The 21,947-nt window shown below is 38.9% G+C and overlaps 1 protein-coding gene across 1 annotated transcript in view; it reads right to left on the reverse strand.

Moving 5' to 3' along the window:
• The window catches only part of csmd2 (CUB and Sushi multiple domains 2), a 245,291-nt gene that overhangs the window by 75,636 nt on the left and 147,708 nt on the right, over positions 1-21,947 (reverse strand). The window contains exons 7-14 of the mRNA XM_072447628.1: positions 20,686-20,763; positions 17,835-17,922; positions 16,734-16,858; positions 13,800-13,921; positions 9,397-9,500; positions 7,457-7,569; positions 4,377-4,559; positions 516-706 (exon numbers count right to left, since the gene is read on the reverse strand). Of these exons, the coding sequence (XP_072303729.1) occupies positions 516-706; positions 4,377-4,559; positions 7,457-7,569; positions 9,397-9,500; positions 13,800-13,921; positions 16,734-16,858; positions 17,835-17,922; positions 20,686-20,763 (1,004 nt within the window). The remainder of the gene's footprint in view (positions 1-515; positions 707-4,376; positions 4,560-7,456; positions 7,570-9,396; positions 9,501-13,799; positions 13,922-16,733; positions 16,859-17,834; positions 17,923-20,685; positions 20,764-21,947) is intronic.

The following is a 21,947-nucleotide window of genomic DNA, read 5'->3' on the forward strand; positions in this document are numbered from 1 at the left end:
TTTAAATCTGCACTAAAAATACAACCCTTTACACTGCAAGTTTATACATTTTATCTTAATTTTTTATTTATTGTTTTTCAGCCAGCTTTTTTGTGTCTTTTATATTAAATGTATTTATCTACTAGTAATTTATGATCATTTGGACTTCACAAGTAAATGTGTGATATAAATAAAGTGGACTTTGACCATCGGTTAATTTCCCCCAATATTATGGAATACATTTTGCATTTAGACAACCAAAAAACTTTGTCTTTCACCAAGTTCCAACGCAAGCTGCATAAAGAATCCATTTTCGCCTGCTTTGTAATTTAGCCTTTGTGTGCAGAAAAAAGCAACTGCAACTGCTACATTTGTTTCAGTCTTTACATAACGGTTACATATCACATACATTAGGTAGTTGAACTAGTTTTTGAATACTCTTAAACCTATTTGTTGACACATGTATACCTTTGTGTGGTGGCTTACGCTAACTACAACCGGAAAACAACAAAAACAACATACAACCAGCAATCTACCTTTCCGCCATCTTTTATGGAGAGGAAGTCGAATTGTTTCTCCATGCTCAGGTCGTTGAAGGCCAGGTTGATGCGGCTCTCGGGATTGGCGATGATCAGCCACACACAGTGCATGTTGTTGCCGTACTCCTGAGGGTAGTTAGGGGACAATAGCGCCCCCGATGGAGTGGTGAAGTTGAAGAAACAGGAAACTGAACCGGAAGAAAACAACAAGGTAAATAATGTGAGCACAAGTACTGTTAGTTATGTTCTACAGCTTTGCTCTGACATTCTTTGCATAATTTGATGTTTGCTTGTTTGTTTTTTTAATGAATCAAGTTTTAATACCAAGAAGGTGACTGTTTTTAGCCAACATTTTACATGACTTAGTACATGCATGAAAGAGGACAATTAGTTGTGTCCTTGAGGTAAGTAGTTCCCATGATACCTAACTAATCTAATCACTTCCCACCTGTCAAGGATTTATGGTCCAATTTAAAAGACATCATTTCTTCACAGTAAACTAGCAGCTTACATAAAGTCTATTCATTCCCCTTTGATATCTCCTATTAGAGATTACAGTTGACTGGGGCCTGTTGCAATTAAGCCTCAATTAGGAAGTTACCAGTAGCTCGAGAGACACTCAGAAGAGTTAGAGATATTACATGCATTTTACTTTTCTTACCACATTTATTTTGGTTCTCAAGCTTGAAAATCCCTTTGTTTTTGACAACATTGAGAACAAAAAGCATGTGTAAAAGGTGTATAATGTCCGCTTAATAAACAAAGCCACTAATGACTTCCTGAGACGTCCCAGATCTCATTACAATAATTGCGCACAGTCGCAAAAACAAACGGGGGCCGGCATTGTGTCCACATTACCAAAAGAGTTTATACATGCAGTGAAAACCTCACTGTCGTTTAGCTTCCCAAAGTTTATCTATGCCCGCTATTGTCCATCCAATTATCTTATCAATCACACAGACGGAGAGGGTGATGTGCCTAGTCAGCAGGCTTTTGCGTTTACCATCAGCTTCTAAGACTGTGTTTGTCTTTCATGCCGTTAATTGGCTAATATGGCCTCCTATTGTTTTCAAATCCACAGCCTCTGCTCGGCAAACCGTAGGGATAATCTGACCATTTATTATGCAGCACGCCCGCCGCTCATCGGAGGCGGTGTGCGTGTATTCAGCCATACTGTAAATGCCCCTGTAATCGCAGAGAGAAAAGTGATATTTGCTTAATGTGGTATCATCTTTGTAGGCATAAAAGAACACAGTTAATTATCAAACTTTCAAAAACAGGATAAAATGAAGCTTCCAAATCTTTTGGATAGGTTTTTACTTAAGTTTGGTATATAATTTATACATGTAATTATGATATTTGCATATATCTGACAACTGAAAACATGACATGTATGAAACCTTCAAATCAAGTTAGAAAAGAAAATCTAAAGTTGAGTACCTAAACCAGACTTGGAGAGACGTTATCGATGCGTTTGTCTCCAGTACACTAGTCTACTGCTGAGCTTCTTAAAGTGTGAGCTGCGCCCGTTAGGGGGGCAGAGCTGTGCCAAGGGGGACACGAAATGTTTGAAGAAATGTGCGCACATTACGTGAGACAGATGTGTTTTAAGCCACAGAAAAATGCTCAGTGCCAACATGTGGTTAATCACTAAATACCAGAGAGTAGCGGAGGAGTGGGTCAGCCTGCCTCTGCGCCCCTCACACATGTTTGCCACGGATTTCGAACGAGTCACATCCGGCTTTGGCCTCTTGTGCAATATCCCTCCTCGGTCTCTCCACGGCACGCTTCTGTCCCAGTTCCCTTCACGCTTGTCTCCCTCCCCTTTTGGAGTCTTAGTTTGAAACTTTTTCCGCTCATTTGGTGATATAAAATATGTCTGAAGAATATGATGTGCATTTAGTTTCCTTTCCGCTTTGATCACACTTTTCGTGTTAAATGTGAAACATAAACGCAGAGGTACGAGTCAACTCGTAGTAAGCAGTCTGTGTGTGATGTCGTGGGTGATGTTGTGGACCCGCGCAGGAAAAAATTATAGAGTGACGAAAAATAAAGCAAAAGCGTCTTCTCAGTGAAGCGTCAATTCTGCGCTGTCCCACAGGAGACAGGTGTCTCTGGGTCTCTGGGGTGACCTGTCTGGGCAGGAAAAGAGCCAGAGGTAGAGGAGAGCACACATATAGAGTGTATAGAGAGTATAGAGAGGCTCATATATTTGTAGAGCAGGGAGGCTTTGTGTTGTGCACTTTTTTCATATCTTCAAAGCACTGAAAATAAACTGAGCCCATTTAAACTCTAATTATTACTTTTATTTCAGACTAATATTCGATTATATTATGATAATTATTATATTATATTCATATATTCATATTATAATTATATATATTTTAATTTGTATTGTTTTATTTGATCATACTTAATCATTTCTCGAGGCTGTGGAGGGGGGCGTGTAGACATTTTTATCTCCCAAGGGGGGAATGCCAGACAATGTTTGAGAAGCCCTAGACTACTGTACAAGTCTCTCCATGGCCTAGCACCAAAGTACATCTCAGACATGTTATGCCATATGAACCATCTCGGACTCTGAGGACCTCAGGGGCCGGCCTCCAGCTGGTGTCCAGAGTCAGGACTACATGCTACATGGGGACTACACTCTTCTCTTTTAACGTTTTTTTTTTATAATGATTATTAATGTTTTTATCTGTTTGCATTGGAATTTTAATGCACCCTTTCCTGTTATGTTAAGCACTGTTAAGCATTGCCTACAAAACCCAACACAATGATGTCCAGTCAATTACCTGGAAACAACAGTATTTTCCTGGTACTAATATAGAAACTGTAGTTACAATGTGCTGTCCATCCTACTGCCATACTATTACTCTATTACGCTGTTAAGTAAAGTGCAACCAAAAAGCAAAGCAATCATTTATCAGTGGTATTTTTATCTGAAAAAAGCAAAAAACTGTTTCCCCCTTATACATTTGTGGCGGCGCAGCCTAAATGCCGGTACATGTCGGCCTGGGTGAAACTGAGATAAACCCAAAAAAGTTTTTTTTTTTCAAATGTGTGATTTTCGTTTTTTTGCAGAATGTGCTAGTTGAAGTTATGAATAAGCCCCTGTGTGCTTCAGATAACACTATTGGTTGTCTTAAACGTATACATTAAGCTGTTAAAAAATGTGGAGTTTTCGGGTCTTTTTCCTGCTCTCCTGGGGGGCGTCACCTTTTTCTAGCCAACGTGTTGTTTACATTTTCCACCAATCAGCTGTGATCCGCATGGCAAGCTGCGTGTGCTCTCCGTGTTTTCCTCTCATTACTCCAGACCGTCTTCAGAGCACAGTCTTCAGAGCTTACATTTCCTGGACTACATTGCAACGGAACTGTTTACTCAGGTACACTTTTACTTTACTACTAAATTATTGCTTTAACGCTGTGTTTTAAGGCAGTCTCGTGATCACTTTAGAATCTTACTTGTCTGCTCCGGTGGAGCAATGCTAAGCTAACATGTTGCTTCAATGCACTCTGCAATACGGGCTTAATGTGACTACTTGCTGTTATCACCATGTTATCGGGTTATTTTTCGGCGTGGGTTGGCCCGTGGGTTGTGTGGGTCGTGCTTTGTGTCTGTTTTATGGTGGACTAAACCGGCTGTTAGCCCCACAGCCCGGAGCTAAACGCAGCTATTCGGAGCTAAGTTGTAAGCTAAACTTTGCTATGTTATCGGGTTATTTTTCGGCGTGGGAAGAGAAAAAAACTACAACTCCCGAGATATATATATATATATATATATATATATATATATATATATATATATATATATATATATATATATTGTAATGAATGTGTGTTCGAGCCCACTTACAGACACAGCTGGGTTTCTTGGCGGACCACTGGTTGTTCTTCTGACAGGTGATGTTCTTCTTCCCCACCAGCTCAAACGCCGACAGACACTCAAAGAACAGTTTTTCTCCATGCCTGAAGCCAGTGCCCTCCCTTTTGCCGTAAGCAGGTATCCCCGGGTCGCCACAGCTGCCTTGGTCGATCTCTGGCAAAAACATTAGCAGGATTTTATGCAGCAGCAAAACAAGCCACATCAAAACATTTGCAGCAATATCAAGCCGCCATAGCCTCTAGCAGATATTGACTCCTCCAAGTTAAATGGAGACGCGGTATCTAAACGTGAGACATTACAGGAACATGCATCAATTCCCTTAACCACTGAGTCGTACTGCAAATTCTTTTATGAACCAAATAGATTTTTATTTAATTACTTTATTGGTAAACTAAATCGACGGTTTGCTTTTTTGCAGTCTGCAGAAATCCTTATGAATTATGCGCCCATTTGGGCTCTTTTGAATTGGACTAATGCATTCCCCAATAACTATTAAGGCCTGAATAGAAAGAACATTTAGACAATCATAAATATAGCTATTGATTCCAACAAGCAATTGCAATTAACAAACTTTATGTACTGTATGCGAGTAGCAATAATGGGTTTATACTGCTGATGCACTATTAGCAAAGCGTCACAAAGTGAATTTGTTGAAATCCCTTAAAAATCCCATCATAGGAATCAAAAGGGTAATATTTTTGTTTGTGGAATTTGTATTAAAAATGATATGCAAAATATTTCATGAATGATATTGTTCTTCTTTCACCTGAAGAATTACACTGTACTCTTGTTTTCTTCTTCTTCTTCTCCTTCTTCTTCTTACTAATCTCCTAAACTGCTCAGATCTGCCTCTTTCTCGGTGCCTCCCTGTAATCGTGTGCCTTCTTCTACTTTGCGACAAATGTTCTCAGCCGCGTTAAAAGCTTACGTCCGCACTTTCACACACACACCCGCTTATGACCGTCCCTATTTCTTAAAACCACACAGGCCAATTGCATTAACAAAAGATTTATACAACGTTTAATATTCCAGTCACACGTCCTGCTGCTATACGGCGGTAACAGCTTGCAGATGGGAACGCAGAGGTTTCCCATGGAGGCATCCGGATAGGGGAACGCTGAGAGGGAATCAGATCATCCATCCAGGAAACGATGGCAGGTGCTAATACAGTTTTAAATCGCACCAGGGGTGATGCCGGGTGTAAATCCATACTCGGCTCTAATGATGATCATCAGTTAGGACACGTATTTAGAGCTCACCACTGCGGGATGTACGGCTTTCATGAGGCAGCCCTGCTCGCAATACAACTCATTGATCTTTCACAGGAGTCACCTTAAAGAAGAGTCAAGTTTTGTGAAGCTAAGAGGACATGTTGTACACTGAGATACTGTTAGTGCCAGTCATCGAGCTCTTCCTTTTTAATAATAAGGATATTTTTATCGAGCACTTCTATTGACAGTAACACAATTAAATCGACTCAAGATATTCATTTTCCAACCTTATGTTACCCTGATTAATGTCATTCAGACTGTGATTAGTTTTTTTAGTCAACTTAACTTATACCATGATCAGTGATGGTTCCCGTTTCTTCTTATTGTTTAACGCTTTGCTTCATGTTGTTTAATGCTTAGTGGTACTTAGATAATGGACCCATCTACAAAATACAAAATACACCTTGCAAAATCCCCCAAGGGCTGCTCCATTAAGGCAAAAATCATCCTGATTATTTGGCTTAACGATTACTACGCTCAGAATGAACCTGTAGAGAAAGTTTAGACTAATTGTATTTTATAAGTAATGCTTTAGTAGACATACCATTCTGACAGCGCAATAATTGAAATCACAGTTATAAATATGATGAATTGCAAAGCTCTATGCTGTACTACCTTCTATTTCATAATCAATAAAGTGTACATGTTCTTAGTTGTGTGTCGTAGTTGGTTGAAGTTGGTCACTGCAAACGATCAGGACATTTCTATCGATCACTTGGCTGGAGACACTGCCAGTAACATTACATTTGGTGTAATTTTGTCCTCTCTTGTTCGTCAGCCCTATTCAAATCTACAGAAGAATATTCATTTAGTTGCGATAAACAGACTATCACAATGTGTTGTCAACCTTAAGCATGGAGAAGGTCAGAGGGCACATGCTGAAAAGACTGTGCTGGTAATTGCACTTGATAACGGAGCTTAAAATACAAGTAACTGCGAATGCAAATGAGATTTTGGGAAGCTCCAATCTGGGAGGTGAAGAGGTTCAAAGCATTTTTTTCCTCCTTCATTAAGCCTGACTCATTGTTTTAATTACTCTTCGCTTCAGCGTGCTGCTCTACTTTCTCTGTTATTTTTACTGATGAAAAATAAGCATTTGCTAGCAGGGGAGACGATTCGCTGAGAGATGAGTAGTGCTCAGAATGTGCGACTCGCTGAACTCATAAACACTAAATAAATAGCACACCATCTCTATACAGGCTATATATACAATATGTATGTTATGTATATACAATATGTATGTTATGTTTACTGTAAGAGACAGTATATGTCAACATCCAGTATAGGATACATCTTTTCTGGTAGCATATATCTGAAAACTAACAAAGAAAACCGCAATGAAGGAAAAAATAATGTGTTCAAAGTTCAAGTGTGAAATACGTCCAGAAGAATTGACTAACGTTTTTCAGGCAGAATAAGAAAAACTGGATGGAGGAAATGATCGCACTTAAAACATCTATATCTACAGCGTCTATTCAAATTCTGATTTCTATTTGATCGCGATTAATCTTGCCTCTTAAAACTTAGCATGCGATTACAGTTAGCAATATTGGGGAATGTGGTGTGTTTTGTTTGTACTAAATGTATCACATGGAGGGATTGAAAACATATGACTGATTGACAAATACCTTTGACATGAAGGTTAAAAACATTTTTGTTGATGTTGACATGTAAGATTTTGCAAACAAATTAACATAAAAAATTCTGCGGTTAACAACAATCGAATGAGAATTTAACCGCTTAGGAAGGTAAATGAAAAATGAAGCCAAAATGTCTTACCCTCGAAAGAAACCTTGAAGCCCAGGGAGCCGCTGGTGTCGTCTGTTTTAAAGTTGAGCCACATCTGGTGACTGGTGCTCACTACAAGGTCTGGAGTGGTGGTCCCAGACAGGCTGAGGAGAGAGCCGAGTAAAAGGCTTGTTAAGGAGATAAGTCTTCAGAGTAAATTGGAATACATTTTATTTCTTCCATCTCATTATATCAGCTGCACAATTATTATGCAAAAGGTTTCGGCCTATTCCACTAAGTGTCACTTCATAGCCAAAGGGCCTGCGTCTGCAGCATCATCAAAGACATTATTACTATTCTCAGGCAACACCTGAATATATAAACTTTCTATTTTAGACAATGAGCCAGACTGAGCTTTTGGAGACAATTCTAGCGCTGAGGCAGAATGACAAAAAGTGGACACAAAGGATCATTGAATTCATAATCTTATAAGGTTTCTGTGAAAAGTAAAATGGCTTCACATGATTGTAGATTTGCAGTTTGATGTTGAAGTTGGGGACTGATTTTAAGTATTTATGATGTGGCTACAGGTGATGAACATTAAAATGTTGAGTTGATTAAACTGGGAAAGAACTGGCTTAATAAGAGTGGCCAAACCAATCTGTGCCATTAGCCCCTCAGACCACCACCAATCACTCACTGCTACCATTTTCACACAGGCAAGGAATGTGATTGGCCCAGTATGCACTGAGCTGGGATTGATCCTTAGGTTGTCGGGCAAACGCACAAACTTCTGAGTCACTTTCACCCCAAGATACTTAAGTATGATATAAACTCTTTGCTATAATCAAATCTAGCACTAAACTATAAGTGCATTAGTTCAGTGACCTTCCACTTCTTGCAAATTATATTATTGATAGCTACAATAATTGCAAAATTATGAAACTGAGATTGTTTGCAGTGTTTATGCCTTAGTCTATAGATACACATTAAAACCCATTCATCTTGCAACTCCTCTCCATTTTCCAAGCAGGCAACACAACCTTGCGTGAAAATGATTCTATAAAACTTTATTAAGGTGGTAAATTTACACACAATTAATATCAACAACTGTAACAGAGCCATCTGGAAGCGCAAACTCAATTAGGGGTATCAATGTTCAGTTATCCTTGCTACTCCACATGACAGCGGACTTGTTTTGAGCATTGAAGAGCGATGATTGACAATGTGGAGCCGCATCTATTTTTTATGCACCGCAGCATCAGTTGCTGATGAAATAAAAGAGAAAGAGCAGAGCTACAGTGGAAGGGAGGAGAACAGGCGGCTGCCAGGTGCAGGGGACGCAGAGAAAATGTTCTGTGGAGCATGAGAGGCAAAAATGAAAATGACTTCTAAAGACTGAGCTGGAATAAAGGGAGGGAGTAAATGCCAACTGAAGTTAGTGGAGATAAAAGTGACAGACTTCCTAAATGTGATGTCCATAATATTTTACAGGGAGCTTGGGTATTTTCAGATGGATTTTTGTGGTCGCAAATTCTGCCCTGTGCAATTTGGACACTGTGTGACCAGATTTTTTTTCACTGGGGTGGGCCAAGGGTCCAGGACACTCCCTATGATATAAACACCTTTGTTAAATCTCACATTAAATCTGGCCTGACCTCCTCCCAATATCCAATAATAATAAATCTTCAGTCATTAGGTATTCATTCTCCCTTTATCAGAGATGGTAAGATACTCTGCCATACCAGCTGCCCTGGAGTAGACTACAGCTCCTCAGACCACCACCAATCCCTTACACACATGGGAAAAGTGGGTCGAGGGCAGAACAACAACATGCACTGGTCAGAGCAGTGATCCTACTGTTGACCATTGGATTAGTGAGCGAATGCTTTAACCACAAATTAAATTACAATGGATTTCTAGGTGACACAGACAAATAGCAGAAGCCTACACTAACCAGATCATTGTGGAAGAGGTTAAACGTGACTTACACATGGAAGACGGTCTTCTGGTCTCCAATCACCTCACCGTCTCCCACTGTCAGGGTGTCATAGCCTCTCTCCAGGTCAAAGTCCTCAAAGTTCAGCTTGATGACCTGTGGACAGAAAGGAGACACAGAGGGACATGGTTAGGACAGGTGTAGAGGACAGATGCAGCAGAGTTCAAACTGCTGGTGCAGAGGAGAGGCTCTGTGGCATCTGCCAGGTCCCATTCCTCACTCCAACTATTCATCAATCAATCCTTTTGAACAAGGCATTGGCGCGTTTCCAGTCACAACCATTTACCTACATTGTAAGTTCAGTTTGGCATTGTTTCAAATTGATGAACGAACTAATATTACAAATATTATTTAGTTTTTTTTCTACAACCAGGTCCATTTAAAGATATAATAGGAAAAGTGCCATGGGCAAAATGATTGAGTATTTTACAATGTTACAATGTAAAAAAATAAAAACTAAGTTACAAATGGTGAATCCTCCAAAAGGTGTGAGAATCAATAAGATGTACAATTAGCTTTTGTGGATCGTTGACCATGGGATTTATGTTGAATATATATATTTTTAAATTATCAAATGTTTTATGCATGATGAAACAAATGTTGCATGCGGAAAGCAAGGAAAAATGAATGCAATCACTCATTTAAAGGCACAATGGACGACTTTCGGCGATTTGAGAACTCAGGTGGAAGTGCTCATGCCACTCCCCCGTGCGGACTGATACAACACACACGTGCGTTTGTTTATTAGCGCGACGGATCACATCGCATCTCTCGTCTCCCGTAGGTTTCCGTCTTCTTCTGAGTCAGCTCGAACAGTCTTTCTCCGTCTTAATTTTGTCCCGTACACTGAGGGAACTATATTATGATAAATCAATGCGCTTAGACACACGGAACCGTGCTGCTCTCGGAGGACGAGCCACACGTGGCTGCAGGTGAGCGGTAGATGCGTTTTATGATTGATACGTGGCAGGACTAATCGGCAGTCCACGCCACGAGGAAATAAGACTCAGATTTGGGCCCAAAAAATCTTCCATTCAACCTTTAAGCGAGAAAGAAAATAGGACAAGGCCAGTGCCATCAGGCAAATGAAAGCAACAAAGTAAATGTGGCCATCTTACATGAGTCCATTGACATACAATAAACAGACTTTGTCATCTAGTATTTCAAAAGGGGACCATGATTTCCGTCAAACCCTTAATGTTTTCATGGCGCTGAAAGAGCTAATGAAAAAGCTTATATAAATGCAAATTGCATTCTGTCCTATGTTAAACCCAGTGCCTAATGAAAATTGCCAAGGTGGAGGGAGAAGATGGATGGTGGTGGATTGGAAAATAGGTCAGATTGTTCGATAAAGAGTTCTAAAGCACAAACTCATCTCCTAGCTGCCAACAAGTGGAATTGGGGAGGGACACAAGATGAACAAAGGCGTAATGCTAATGGCAAGCTACATATTTTCCTTTCAACAAGTAAGACCCTGCATGATTTAGTTAACTAAGCTAAAATGAATTCGTCAGTATATATACTGATGACATACTGACATCAAAACAGAAACAAATTCTAGTTAAAAAAAAACTGTTAAAATTAGGTCAAAACCATTTCTCCAAAAATGTTACCAATATTAAAATACACGTTTTGAGTTGATGCTGCAACTTCATTGTTAATGAGTGCCAGTGAAAATGTGCATTCTTAATGAGTTGTTTATTTGCGTCGAGAACCCCCTAAGCTTTGTATCACACTCTGAGGACCCCTAACACAAAACAAATAAATATGTTTATTATAGACTGTTCGGGTCTAAGCAGCTCTGTCTCCTGTATGGAACATTTGGGACATTATGAACAAGTGTTGGAGCGCAGCATCCGTCATTGTGTCAAGAGGCAGAGAGGGCTGCGTCAGATTGGTTCTGACTGACCCGATGTGTCCTCTGTCTACACTTGCCCGAGTCGGCAGGAATAGAAGCACATTAACCCTTCTAAAACAGCAAGAACAGGGCCGCTTCATCTTCATCTGGGCTCGCAGTTGCAGTGGCAGTTCAGAGCACTTTTGTCTCTAGCCGAGTCTTGCCAAGGGTGTCAGAGAGTGGGAGAGAAGTGTGCGAGGGTGTATCCAGGACGGGAAAGAATAACAATCTAGTCTTACAAATATTGGCACAAATTTGATCTGAACTGAATGTGATAGAGCTGCACACGGACATATGCCTTGTCAGGAGGATGGTTTCAGTGGTCCAAAAATCTGTAGTGGTGAAATGTAAGAGCCAGTTTGTTGCACTCATGATTTTCAAGAACTTGATGACATAAGTTGGAAGAAATAACCAAGAGAAAATCTTCATTTGGAAATACTCTTGTGCAGTATGTGGACGGACCCAGTATTTATAAAGATTAACCAGAAACAAGATCAAAACAGCAACTTACAGCATCAGGTTAGTGTATATTAGGTGTGGTACTGATAGAGAAGGGCAGTTCACCTCAGAAAACCTCGCCTCCACAATAAATGAGCAGATTTGTAATTAAAAAAAAAGGAAAAACAGAGAGGAAGAGATTGCTTAGGTGGCCTTGAACACAACTCCAAAGTCAATGGCTGTGACACTTATGATCTCCTCTGAGCGCGCTCTCAAATCTCCCCATTACTCCACTCTCCACAGGTGTCTGCAGCGACTCCCTTTGTCTTGCTTTGGCTCGCTGCCAGACTTCTCTCACTTTTCTCAGCACTCACATTTTTCTAGGAGCAAGCTTGAGTCGGAGTTGGAGTGTACCGAACAACCCCCGGAAACTGTCCTGGAGCAATTATGAAACAAATTAAATAAGAGCCCCCTGGAGTTCCCACAGTAAAAGGTGCCAGTGTGCAAGTAATGTGTTTTAATTTGGAAATAGTAGGGGGGATTCAGAATAAAATTGGCACATCAAATATTTGTAAAAATTCAGTTTCACAATAAACTATTTCCACTATATTAATAAGTCCAGTCTAGTCCAAATTTTAAAATGGATGGCCTGATTTCCCTTTGCTCTTTATATCTCTTTACACATAATGAGACATTAAAGAATAATAACATGATCACAAGGTGGTGAAATCCCCTCTCAAGACATTTCGACTCTCATCCAAGAATCATTCTCATTCTGCAGATCTAGTCTGATGGGCTATCAAATCCTATTGTAAACTGGTTCTGACAAAAAACTGACAAAAATTGCTTCATTAATCTTCTTTCAAACCATTCCTTCTCCTGCTTGGAATCTTTACCTCACTATCTTAAAAAGAGTGTTTTTTAGATGAAAGATCTAAGACTTTAGTATTTGCGTGCCTTCTGTGCTGATAAAGCCTCTTGTGGAATGGCTATTTAGTCTCACCTATGTAGCGCTCTACTTTCTTTACTGCACTGGATAGAATAAACTACATTGCTCTGTTTTTGAGTGGTTTTCTTTTCCTGAGGATGAACCAGTTTTTGTCTTAAAATGTTGCTCAGTTTAAAATAAACAGGAATTCCGTGTTGTCTAAAAATTATTTGTAATTTTTCAGACAGGAACATAAGGGATAGAGACGCCATTTCTTCCTGGTTCTGTTGTTTCTTTTGTCCTGGAGTTTGGCTCTTTTAACTTTGTTGAGAGCCCAAGCAGGGTACCCACAGGCTGAGAGAGCATTCTCGACATGTTTTTCCTCTTTCCTCTTACCCTCTGTGGGCACTTCTTGTGCTCTGTGTTGTAATGTACTGATTGTGCTGTGGTGGGTGGTTAGAGTCAAAGAGCAGGTACTGATTTGTGTGTGTGGATTTCTTATACTTCGATCTGGAGTTTCCCGTCCTCTCCTCTGACAGTGGAACAATCTCCTTACAGTCTTCCCTTGTACAGGTCCACTGCATTGATACGCTTTGACAACGTTTCAGCTCTTGTTTCTTGTTTTCACAGTTAAAGCCCCACCGTGTGAGATTTTATACAACATAGTCTTAAATTAATGTAAATAGTTAGTTATGAGTGTCCACAGACCTGACTTTTTCTGGTGGAGGATCTGTTCTTACTTTGCCCCGAACATTCCACAGAAATTGAGAATGTTTGGTATTTTTAGCAATAATGTAAAATTAGAGATGTTCTTTTCACTCATTCATTAAATCATTTTTCAAATTTGAATTAAAATGGCACTGTGTGACTTTCCTGCTGGGGCATCCACTACCTGCATCTCCATAGAAATGCTATTACTTTCCCTTTAATGTCCCGCAGTAGGGCATTTAATTTAACTGTCTTGCATTTTATTATTATTTCGTTTCTTCCTAAAACACTTTGAAAGACATGTTTAATGCCACGCTGTGGAACTGTCCAGGCAAAACAATAACATCCCGATAGAGACAAGCTTTTGGTGGACCGTCCTCCCCTTGAAAATGTGCACCTTTAAGGATGTAGGATGCTACGTTACCTTTGATGTGTCTGCAGCTGTGATGACCCATGTGCAGTTTGCATTGTTGTCATACTGGACTGGGTAGTTTGGTGATGTGATCACACCTCCAGGTCCTTTCAGTTGTCCTCCACACATGGGCGCTGCGGACAAAGAAGAACGTAATATAGTTTGAGAAAATGTGCCTAAAACATAGAATACCACCAAACTGACCACATATATGCAAGCTGAGAAATATATTTTCAAAGTTAGGGGCCCCCCAGCAATTCCAGGGGCCCAAAAAGCGCGCGGGGCATCGCGGCGTCATAAGAACAAGATAAATGTGTTGTTTTAAACCTCGTTATTAGCATGTAAAACAATTTAAAGTACTTTTATCTTTTATTTGATATGAAGGAAGAGAACAAATACTGAATTCCTATAAACCAGAGATCATGATCTTTCAATACTGTTTAATTCAATATAATAATGTTTCTTAGATACAAAATAAATACTGTATACAGAATTTGACACAAGGAGATCTTGTGGAATATATAAAATCACAGCCTACAAAATAAACTACTAACATATATAAATTGCCCAGATGCTAACAACTCCAAAGGGGGCGGGGCCCTTGGATACTTCCACATTGACATACAGATTTTGTTGCAAACAACTTTAAAAGACTAAATTGAGGACTAGATGAGGAGTAGATTGACGCCCGCCAACCTAGATATCACTTTTGACCCAAAATTATACCGGGCATTTCCAAGTACACCCGAGCGCGACACAAACGCAGCGGCCAATCAGATACCCGCTTTCATCGAAATTAGATCGCGGATACCGCTCGGCCAATGAGAAGTCGATAATACTGCAAAGTGGCATATCTGTCAAAACAAAACTTAAGCGATGAAAATGCCCCAAATTTGGCCAAATTACTAGTTAAATCTTGATTTTTACAGGGGCACGGCGGGCCCCCTCCTAATTCAAACCCCGGGCCCCCAGGCGATTTGATGGCTTACGGGCCCCGGGCCCCCGTCTCTTTCGCAGCCTGATATGTCCATTTATTTGAGTGTTATTGCATATCACAGTATATAAACACATGTTAAATAACTTAAAAGGACAAAGTGACTTTCTTATCTGGACCTAAGGCTGTGTGCATGCGAAAAATGTTAAACACCCGACAAATTAAATCAGGTTGTTCCAGGGCCGTCGGTGCAGTCATGAGCTGGGATGACATATAAGTGCAGTCAAAAAGCCAAACCAACTTTCCTAATTCTAATGAGTTATGTCTGGGAGAAGTCCTTTGGGTGCCAGCCTCCTAATATAACCCCTAATACAACTTACGAAACAGTTTGAATAGGGTAATTAATATAGGTAGTGCTGTCAGGGGTGACTTTATGAGCAAAAAATACCCCCCTATATTTGCTATACAGGTTGAGAAAAGTCAAGTCTTCAAAGTAAAAGGTGTAAAAAGAGAGCCACAAAGTGCTGGTACACATTTGACGCCCATCATTTTTTTCCATGCAAACGACAGAGCTGCTTAATTTAATGAGGACTAATGTTAATTTATAATACAGATCTTCAATTATTTAAATGTGATGTTTAATCTTCATTGAAAGGGAATGAAGCAGAACAAAGGAGCGGCTCCAAAGGTTAAATGAGGAGGACGGAATACAATATTCTAAAAGGGCAATTTCACTCATTACCGTCAATGTGCCTGCTCCAGAACAGGGAAGGAAACAGGGATGGAAATGGGGCAGACATGAATGGATTTGAAATATTGCAATAGTAAGTACAAGGGGGTAAATGTTGTTTTTTCAGGCCCTGATTTCTATAGAAAACATGATACAGTAGATGCTGCGAATCAGGACCTGAATCAGAATACTTCTATAACTTCATCATTCTAAAGTCTAAGGCTACCAATATATGTCAAAGTGATAATAACTAGCAAGGTGGCAGGTCATTTGGAGTATTGGGAAATTACAATGTTTTACAGACCATTTTTATTCCCTTAAAGAAGACTTGTGTTGTTGGCTAGGTTTGAGGTGAAAAGACACTATCCACATCAGATCTCTCCCACGCCGCACCTCACGCTGTAATTGAATCTCAACACAATTGGATTGGTCCAAAGCGGAGCGGTATACACGATTTAGATATGGCTCAGTGTGACGTGAGGAGCGCACGCCTCAGAGTCTGTTAAAGGGATTAAATGCTCACATTTGGATGTATCTCTTGGTAGTAGGTGATGCCAAAAAGCTGACAACGGAACACATTTTCCTTTTAATCTTGTGTGTTGATGCTGTGTGCATCCTGCATCATGTGGAGCTCAGCAACAGTTATTTGCATATGTTTATCAAAACAATTTTAAAGCCTTGTATGCTTAATGCTGGGCTGTTAGTTGTATTAGTGTTGTCTACATCCCAATAAAATGAAGAAAAACAAAATGAAGACATAACATTTAAGTTTACAAATATACTTTATTAACAATCTTTTTTATACTTTAATATTCGGCAGCATATTTGGTTTTTGACAGTTTGGTTTAATAATGCCACTGCCTTTGTCTATACATTCCAAATAACAATTATCAAAATACAGCTAGTCACAATTACGGTAGTCCATTAATTGATGAAGAGTTTTTTTCCCTAAAGTACAGAAAAGTGGTTTCTTTGCACCAAGTCTTCTTTGTCAAGTCATATTGTTCGCAAAGTAAAAAGAATAACTGACAGCTAGTAATATTATTTTTTTATTTTCTTAAGCAGCGTACAGTGAGGTTACTCTGAATGAATACATTTATAGCCTTGCTCAAATTGATAGCTCGGCGACGGGTTAAAGCCAAAGCAATCATTATCACAGAAAAGCCTGAGGGGTTGGCATTTCCGCAGCATATAATCCCTCTGAATTTCATTTGGAACATTATACAGAGTGCTTGAAATAGACTGTCACTATTACAGAGCGGGCAGGGACGAGTGGCCGTACCTCTGCAGATGGGCCTCTCGTCGCTCCAGCCCACGTAGCTGTCGGTCACCCGGAGACAGCTGATGCTTTTGGAGCCCTGCAGTTCGTAGCCCTCGTCACAGGAGAAGTGCACTGTGGCCCCGCGTCTGTGTAGGAGAGCACGGGTCAGATCCACACAGGCTTACGGTCAGACAGCACAAACATGGAGCAGACATAAGGAGTGAGGGAGGTAAGGAGTCGACTACAGGTAAAGCCGTTTGTTTGGAGGATAGAAGACATGCAAGCAAATATTTTATGTCTACTTTCTACCATTTCATACTTTTAGCTTGGCAAACAATTAAATCTGATCTATTTAAAACATGTCATTTCTTTTTGTTCTTTTTTTCATTCATGCTTATGTGTAAATTATGTGTGATTTAGTTGAATTAGTTAAGTATATGAGAAGTGTAATATATTAAAACAAGAACTATTGATATACAAGTGTCCCATATTAACCAAATTCATCCTGCTGAACAGAAAATATTAATATGCTGGTAAAAAGGTGACATGGTACTATTATGTAGGGTCAACAGTTGCTTTTTTGAGTGAATGTGCAAAGTGCCAACTGTAATGAAACATACAATGAACCGCCTTACTCACTGATAATAAACCATGTCCTATAATATGTTAAGAGATTATGCTATCTTATATTTCAGAATCAGCCCAACATCTCAAAATATTTGGATCAAGGTAAGTTGAATTAAAATGTTCACACATATTGGGGCGACTGATCAAAAAAAAAAGAAAAAAAAATCTTCTTACTGAATAAGATTTGTCGACGAGAGCAGATCTTATAATAATTGTGTGTTCCAGTAATGCACCATGTAATGTGTATTTTCTGCCTTTGCAATCTTACAACGGCAGACAGGAAAAGCAGAGCAGAATGTGTTGTTCAGAGCACATTTAGGATTCATCCAAACCACTGCGCAATTAAAATGCCAATGAGCCATTAACCATGAATTATAAAGTAAAATGACACATTTATTACTGCAAGGGCAAAATGTTTGAATGAGCACAAGTCCTTGAACAATAAACAACAATTGAATTAATTAATAGTAAAGCCAGAAGAAGGGCCAATGTTACCTGAAGTCGGTGCCTTTTCTTTTGCCGCGATCTGGGATTCCTGGATCCGGGCACATGTTGTGCCCCTGTGCTACCCCCATTTGAGACACTAAGAAAGAGAAAAGAGGTGAATCATTATGGATGTGCTCTTACACTTTAGTTAGTGAAGTCAGTTAAGCCCCTGGTCCATTAGAAATCCACTAGTCCATAAAATGCAGGTTTGTTGACTGTAATTACCTGCCACTGTGGAAAGGTTAGAAGTGGATGGAGTAAAAGTGCAGCAAATTCCAAGTAAAAGCCTCCTATTTATGTGCAATTCCATTTCACATTTCAAAAGAGAACTATAGCAAGCCAAAAGGCAAGATTAAAGATGACATTTTGTCTTCACATGTGATACAGAGAAAGTACTTCCGGGACATTGGTCTTGAGCTTTGGATTACACAGTATTATTTCGAAAAATCCTACTCCATCGAGTGTTTTCAAATGTCATTTTAAAAATCCACTTGGGCTGAATATACCCATCAAAAGAGGCCATTGCCAACATGAGAATAAAAAACATCCCTTAGTAAATTCAATAGATTACACACTAGTCCAGTGTGCCACAGTCACTCCATTTCATGATTAGGAATATTAGAGAATATCAAATGGATATAGTAAATTGTGTACGAGAAAAACACCACTTACTGTAGTTTGAAAGACTTCAAGCAAGTTCATTAGTCTGAGTATGGATAAATCATATTGACTTGCAGTGTATTAAGTGATGATTGGTGCTTGAAAGAACATAGCATTTTTTAAAAATAGGATTGACTACATACATTATTGATAAGAGTAAAGGAGGGATTTACTGCTGTCGGAAAATAAGAACCAATCTTCCCGCGCAGTAATGCCCAGCGGCCTATAGAAGCCACTAAAAGACACTATGACTTCAGCCAAACTTCAGCATTTAGAAATGGGAGGGAAACTGGGGCTTATTTTAATATATTTTAGAAAAAATGTATTTAGTTGTGACACACGCCAATTTTAGATTTGATTGGTCAATCACTACTTGCCACTGTTATAAACAACAACAAAAATAAAACCTTATCATTTATATGCAACAATCTGTTGAAAGAGTTGAAGTTGAAAATGTATGTTACATGTTTTTTGTCAAACAAAAAACTATTTGATTTAATATTTTGATATTGATGCTAGCACTCATACCGAGACATGCTAAAGTTGCACTTGCACTTTTCAAGCGGTGCTCAGTTAAATCATGTCAATGAGGACACAGCAGCCAGAGGGGGTCAGGTAAACAGGACGTCCTGCTGAGGCCCGCTGACACGACCAGAGGGGTCAAATGTCTGCAGGGCCAAATCAATGTGACACCTGTTCATTACCGCTGCGACCAATGTGGAGCAAAGGCAGCCATGAATTTGCAAAGAGGGAGCTCAGCCTTAGCACGAGTAACAAGAGAACTACACGTGTAGGAGAATGGGATATGGGATAACTATATATATATATTTTTTTTTAAAAACATTACATTACATTTAAACTGCGAAGTGAGAACATATTTTTGTAATTATTAATTTGTTAGAAATTTGTGGAATAGTATCTGTGTTACAATATTTATTGTAGTTTTACATCAGTCAAGAGATGAAGTTCAGTTCCCTCTATGTAGTCAATACGCAATGAACAATTTCTGTGAAAGGGACACATTTATCTGACGATTGAAACAATACAAAACAAATATAAGCGTTGTCATATTTTTATTTAATTTAATTTTGTAAAATAACTGTTACGTAAATTAGATGCGTTTTGGCCCTTCTTTACACTAGTTGTGGACCTGTTGCCCATGTACAACCAGGAAGTAAAATGATAAACTTGTATTTATTAATTTATTTATTTACCTATGTTTCAATGACATGCAAGTGAAATTCATGTTGAATAGCCTTCGTTAATAGTATTTTAAATGCATTTGGGCAAAACTAGATTTTTACAACAATTACTAAAATATCTAAGAGAGGCAAAATGTCCTTATCCTTTGCTTTGTTTAGCTGTGCATAGGACTGAAATGATTTTCTTTGCACTCTTTTCTTTTATGTCTTAAACTGTTTTGTGTTTTCCTTCATGTCTTTGTGATTTTAATGCAATGTTATCCTGTTGTGTGAAGCACTTTGAATTGCTTTGTATACAAACTGTGCTCTACAAATAAACTTGCTTTGCCTTCCTTGCCTTCTTTGCCTTCAGCACCAAGGACAGCCCCTTTTCTATTAACTTTCCAATTCACCTTATTCCAGGAGTTGCAGTGAGAGCCGCCATCCGACGTCATCCTTTTTCCGGTTGTATTAGTCAACATAGGGTTGCCGACTTCGAGAGAAAATAAATTCTATACAGAGTAAAGTTTTCTGGCAGCTCAGGGAATCGGTGCAGTGTTGACATTTTACATAAATCAATGTACTTTAAAGCATATTTTAGAGGCAAGGCTTTGCCCTCGTTTGCCACTCGACCGGAAGTGCAATTACAATGGCAAAAAGAAGTAAAAGTGGGCGGAATAAGGTGAATACACAATGTAACAGGTATAAAATAACACATAAATAACTGTATCTTTTCACAGTGGTTTCTGAAAGTGGTGCCATAATTCAACACCAGAGTGGTTAGTTAGTTCTCAGTTTAAAGGATACAATTTGAGGAGCTAATCCCTGACAAATAATGATAAGACTCAAAAACAGGTGATCTCAAAGTTAGGCTCCTGCTTTTCCTCCTTTTCAATTACTCTCTACACAGCTCTAAATAACCTTTGTGATATACATGGTCACGGTGTAGACACATTATGTTTTGTACGCCATATTTCAGTCGTCCCATTTTCAGATTTTTTAGTGTCAAAAGTACTCACAAACTGATATCTTGTGCTGGTTGTCTTTGCTGGGCAGCATCTTCACACCTCTGGACTTTAGCTCCGTCATCTTTTTGACTGTGAAGAAATATAGAGATACACAATACAATAAGAAGACATTATTATTGCCCAGTTGCCCGTTCCAAATGGATTGGAACAATTGTTGCATTTCAAACCCAACAAGATAATTTCCCAAAAAACGGCAAACTTCCACATAATAAAAAATAAGCCCTGAATTATTAACTTTGATAAATATTGCAGAATAATGGTCTCTAAATAAAATGCTCATTAAAATGCATATTTATTCATCAGTTTCCAAACCACCATCAGCGTTATCTATGCTCCCTTTCACACTCAGTTGCTTTAATTACTCCGACTCTTCCCCACAATGGAACTTTACTTGTTTTGTACAAATGTGTTTTCATCCATATCCTTCTTTGGGCTGAATACTGAACGCAAATTAACGTCTCACTAATCGGCCACAACATTATGACCACATAAGTCAGATTAAAGGGGACATATTAAACAAAATCAACTTTACTGAGATTTTTTTTACAACTGTGTGACTTCATCATTATCTTACTCAATTTTTTTATGTTAATCTGCTGCTTTTAAAAATGTAAAATGTTACAATTAGCGCTGCAGTTTTAATTAGGAAGTCAATGGATCTGTTTTCCATTTTAGATCCAAAATGAATATAATCTCTTCATGTTATAAGGCAATACTAAGAACCTGAAAAAAAACAAAATATGTATGTTTTAATGGCAGTAAAGTCAACTATGAGCGTGAGTATTTCTCAAACGTGGAAAGCTCCAAAAATTTGAGTTAGAATATGAAGATATTGTGATTGACTATACAAAAAAGGAAAAAAAAATCCATGCATTCTCCTTAAAATGTGTTACTAGTAGATTAAACAAGTTCAGTCATGCATTAAACATGAAGCTTATTGTAAAAGGTATAATGACAAAAACAAAAGCTGATCAATATTTTAATTTTAAATAAGGTTTTTGTAGGCCACTCAACATGGAGAGCACTTGGGATGAAAAGGATAATCAGCCATATTCACTCAGCATCACTTCAGCCAATAAGCAGGAAAGATGAATCTTGCGAATTTCCATGAGCGAAGCCATATGGGGGCGGGACGAGTGGAAAGAGAGTGTCTGCGTAATCTAATTAAAGTATTAAAGCCCCATTTCTGTGTGATCCCCTAAACATATTTATCTAACATTCAACCTGTAATCCCGTAGACTCCTCCTCCTTTC

The sequence above is a fragment of the Eucyclogobius newberryi genome, unplaced genomic scaffold (assembly GCF_026437365.1).
Source record: "Eucyclogobius newberryi isolate DKJ021-1_F unplaced genomic scaffold, fEucNew1.0.hap1 SCAF_16, whole genome shotgun sequence".
Lineage (NCBI taxonomy): Eukaryota > Metazoa > Chordata > Actinopteri > Gobiiformes > Gobiidae > Eucyclogobius > Eucyclogobius newberryi.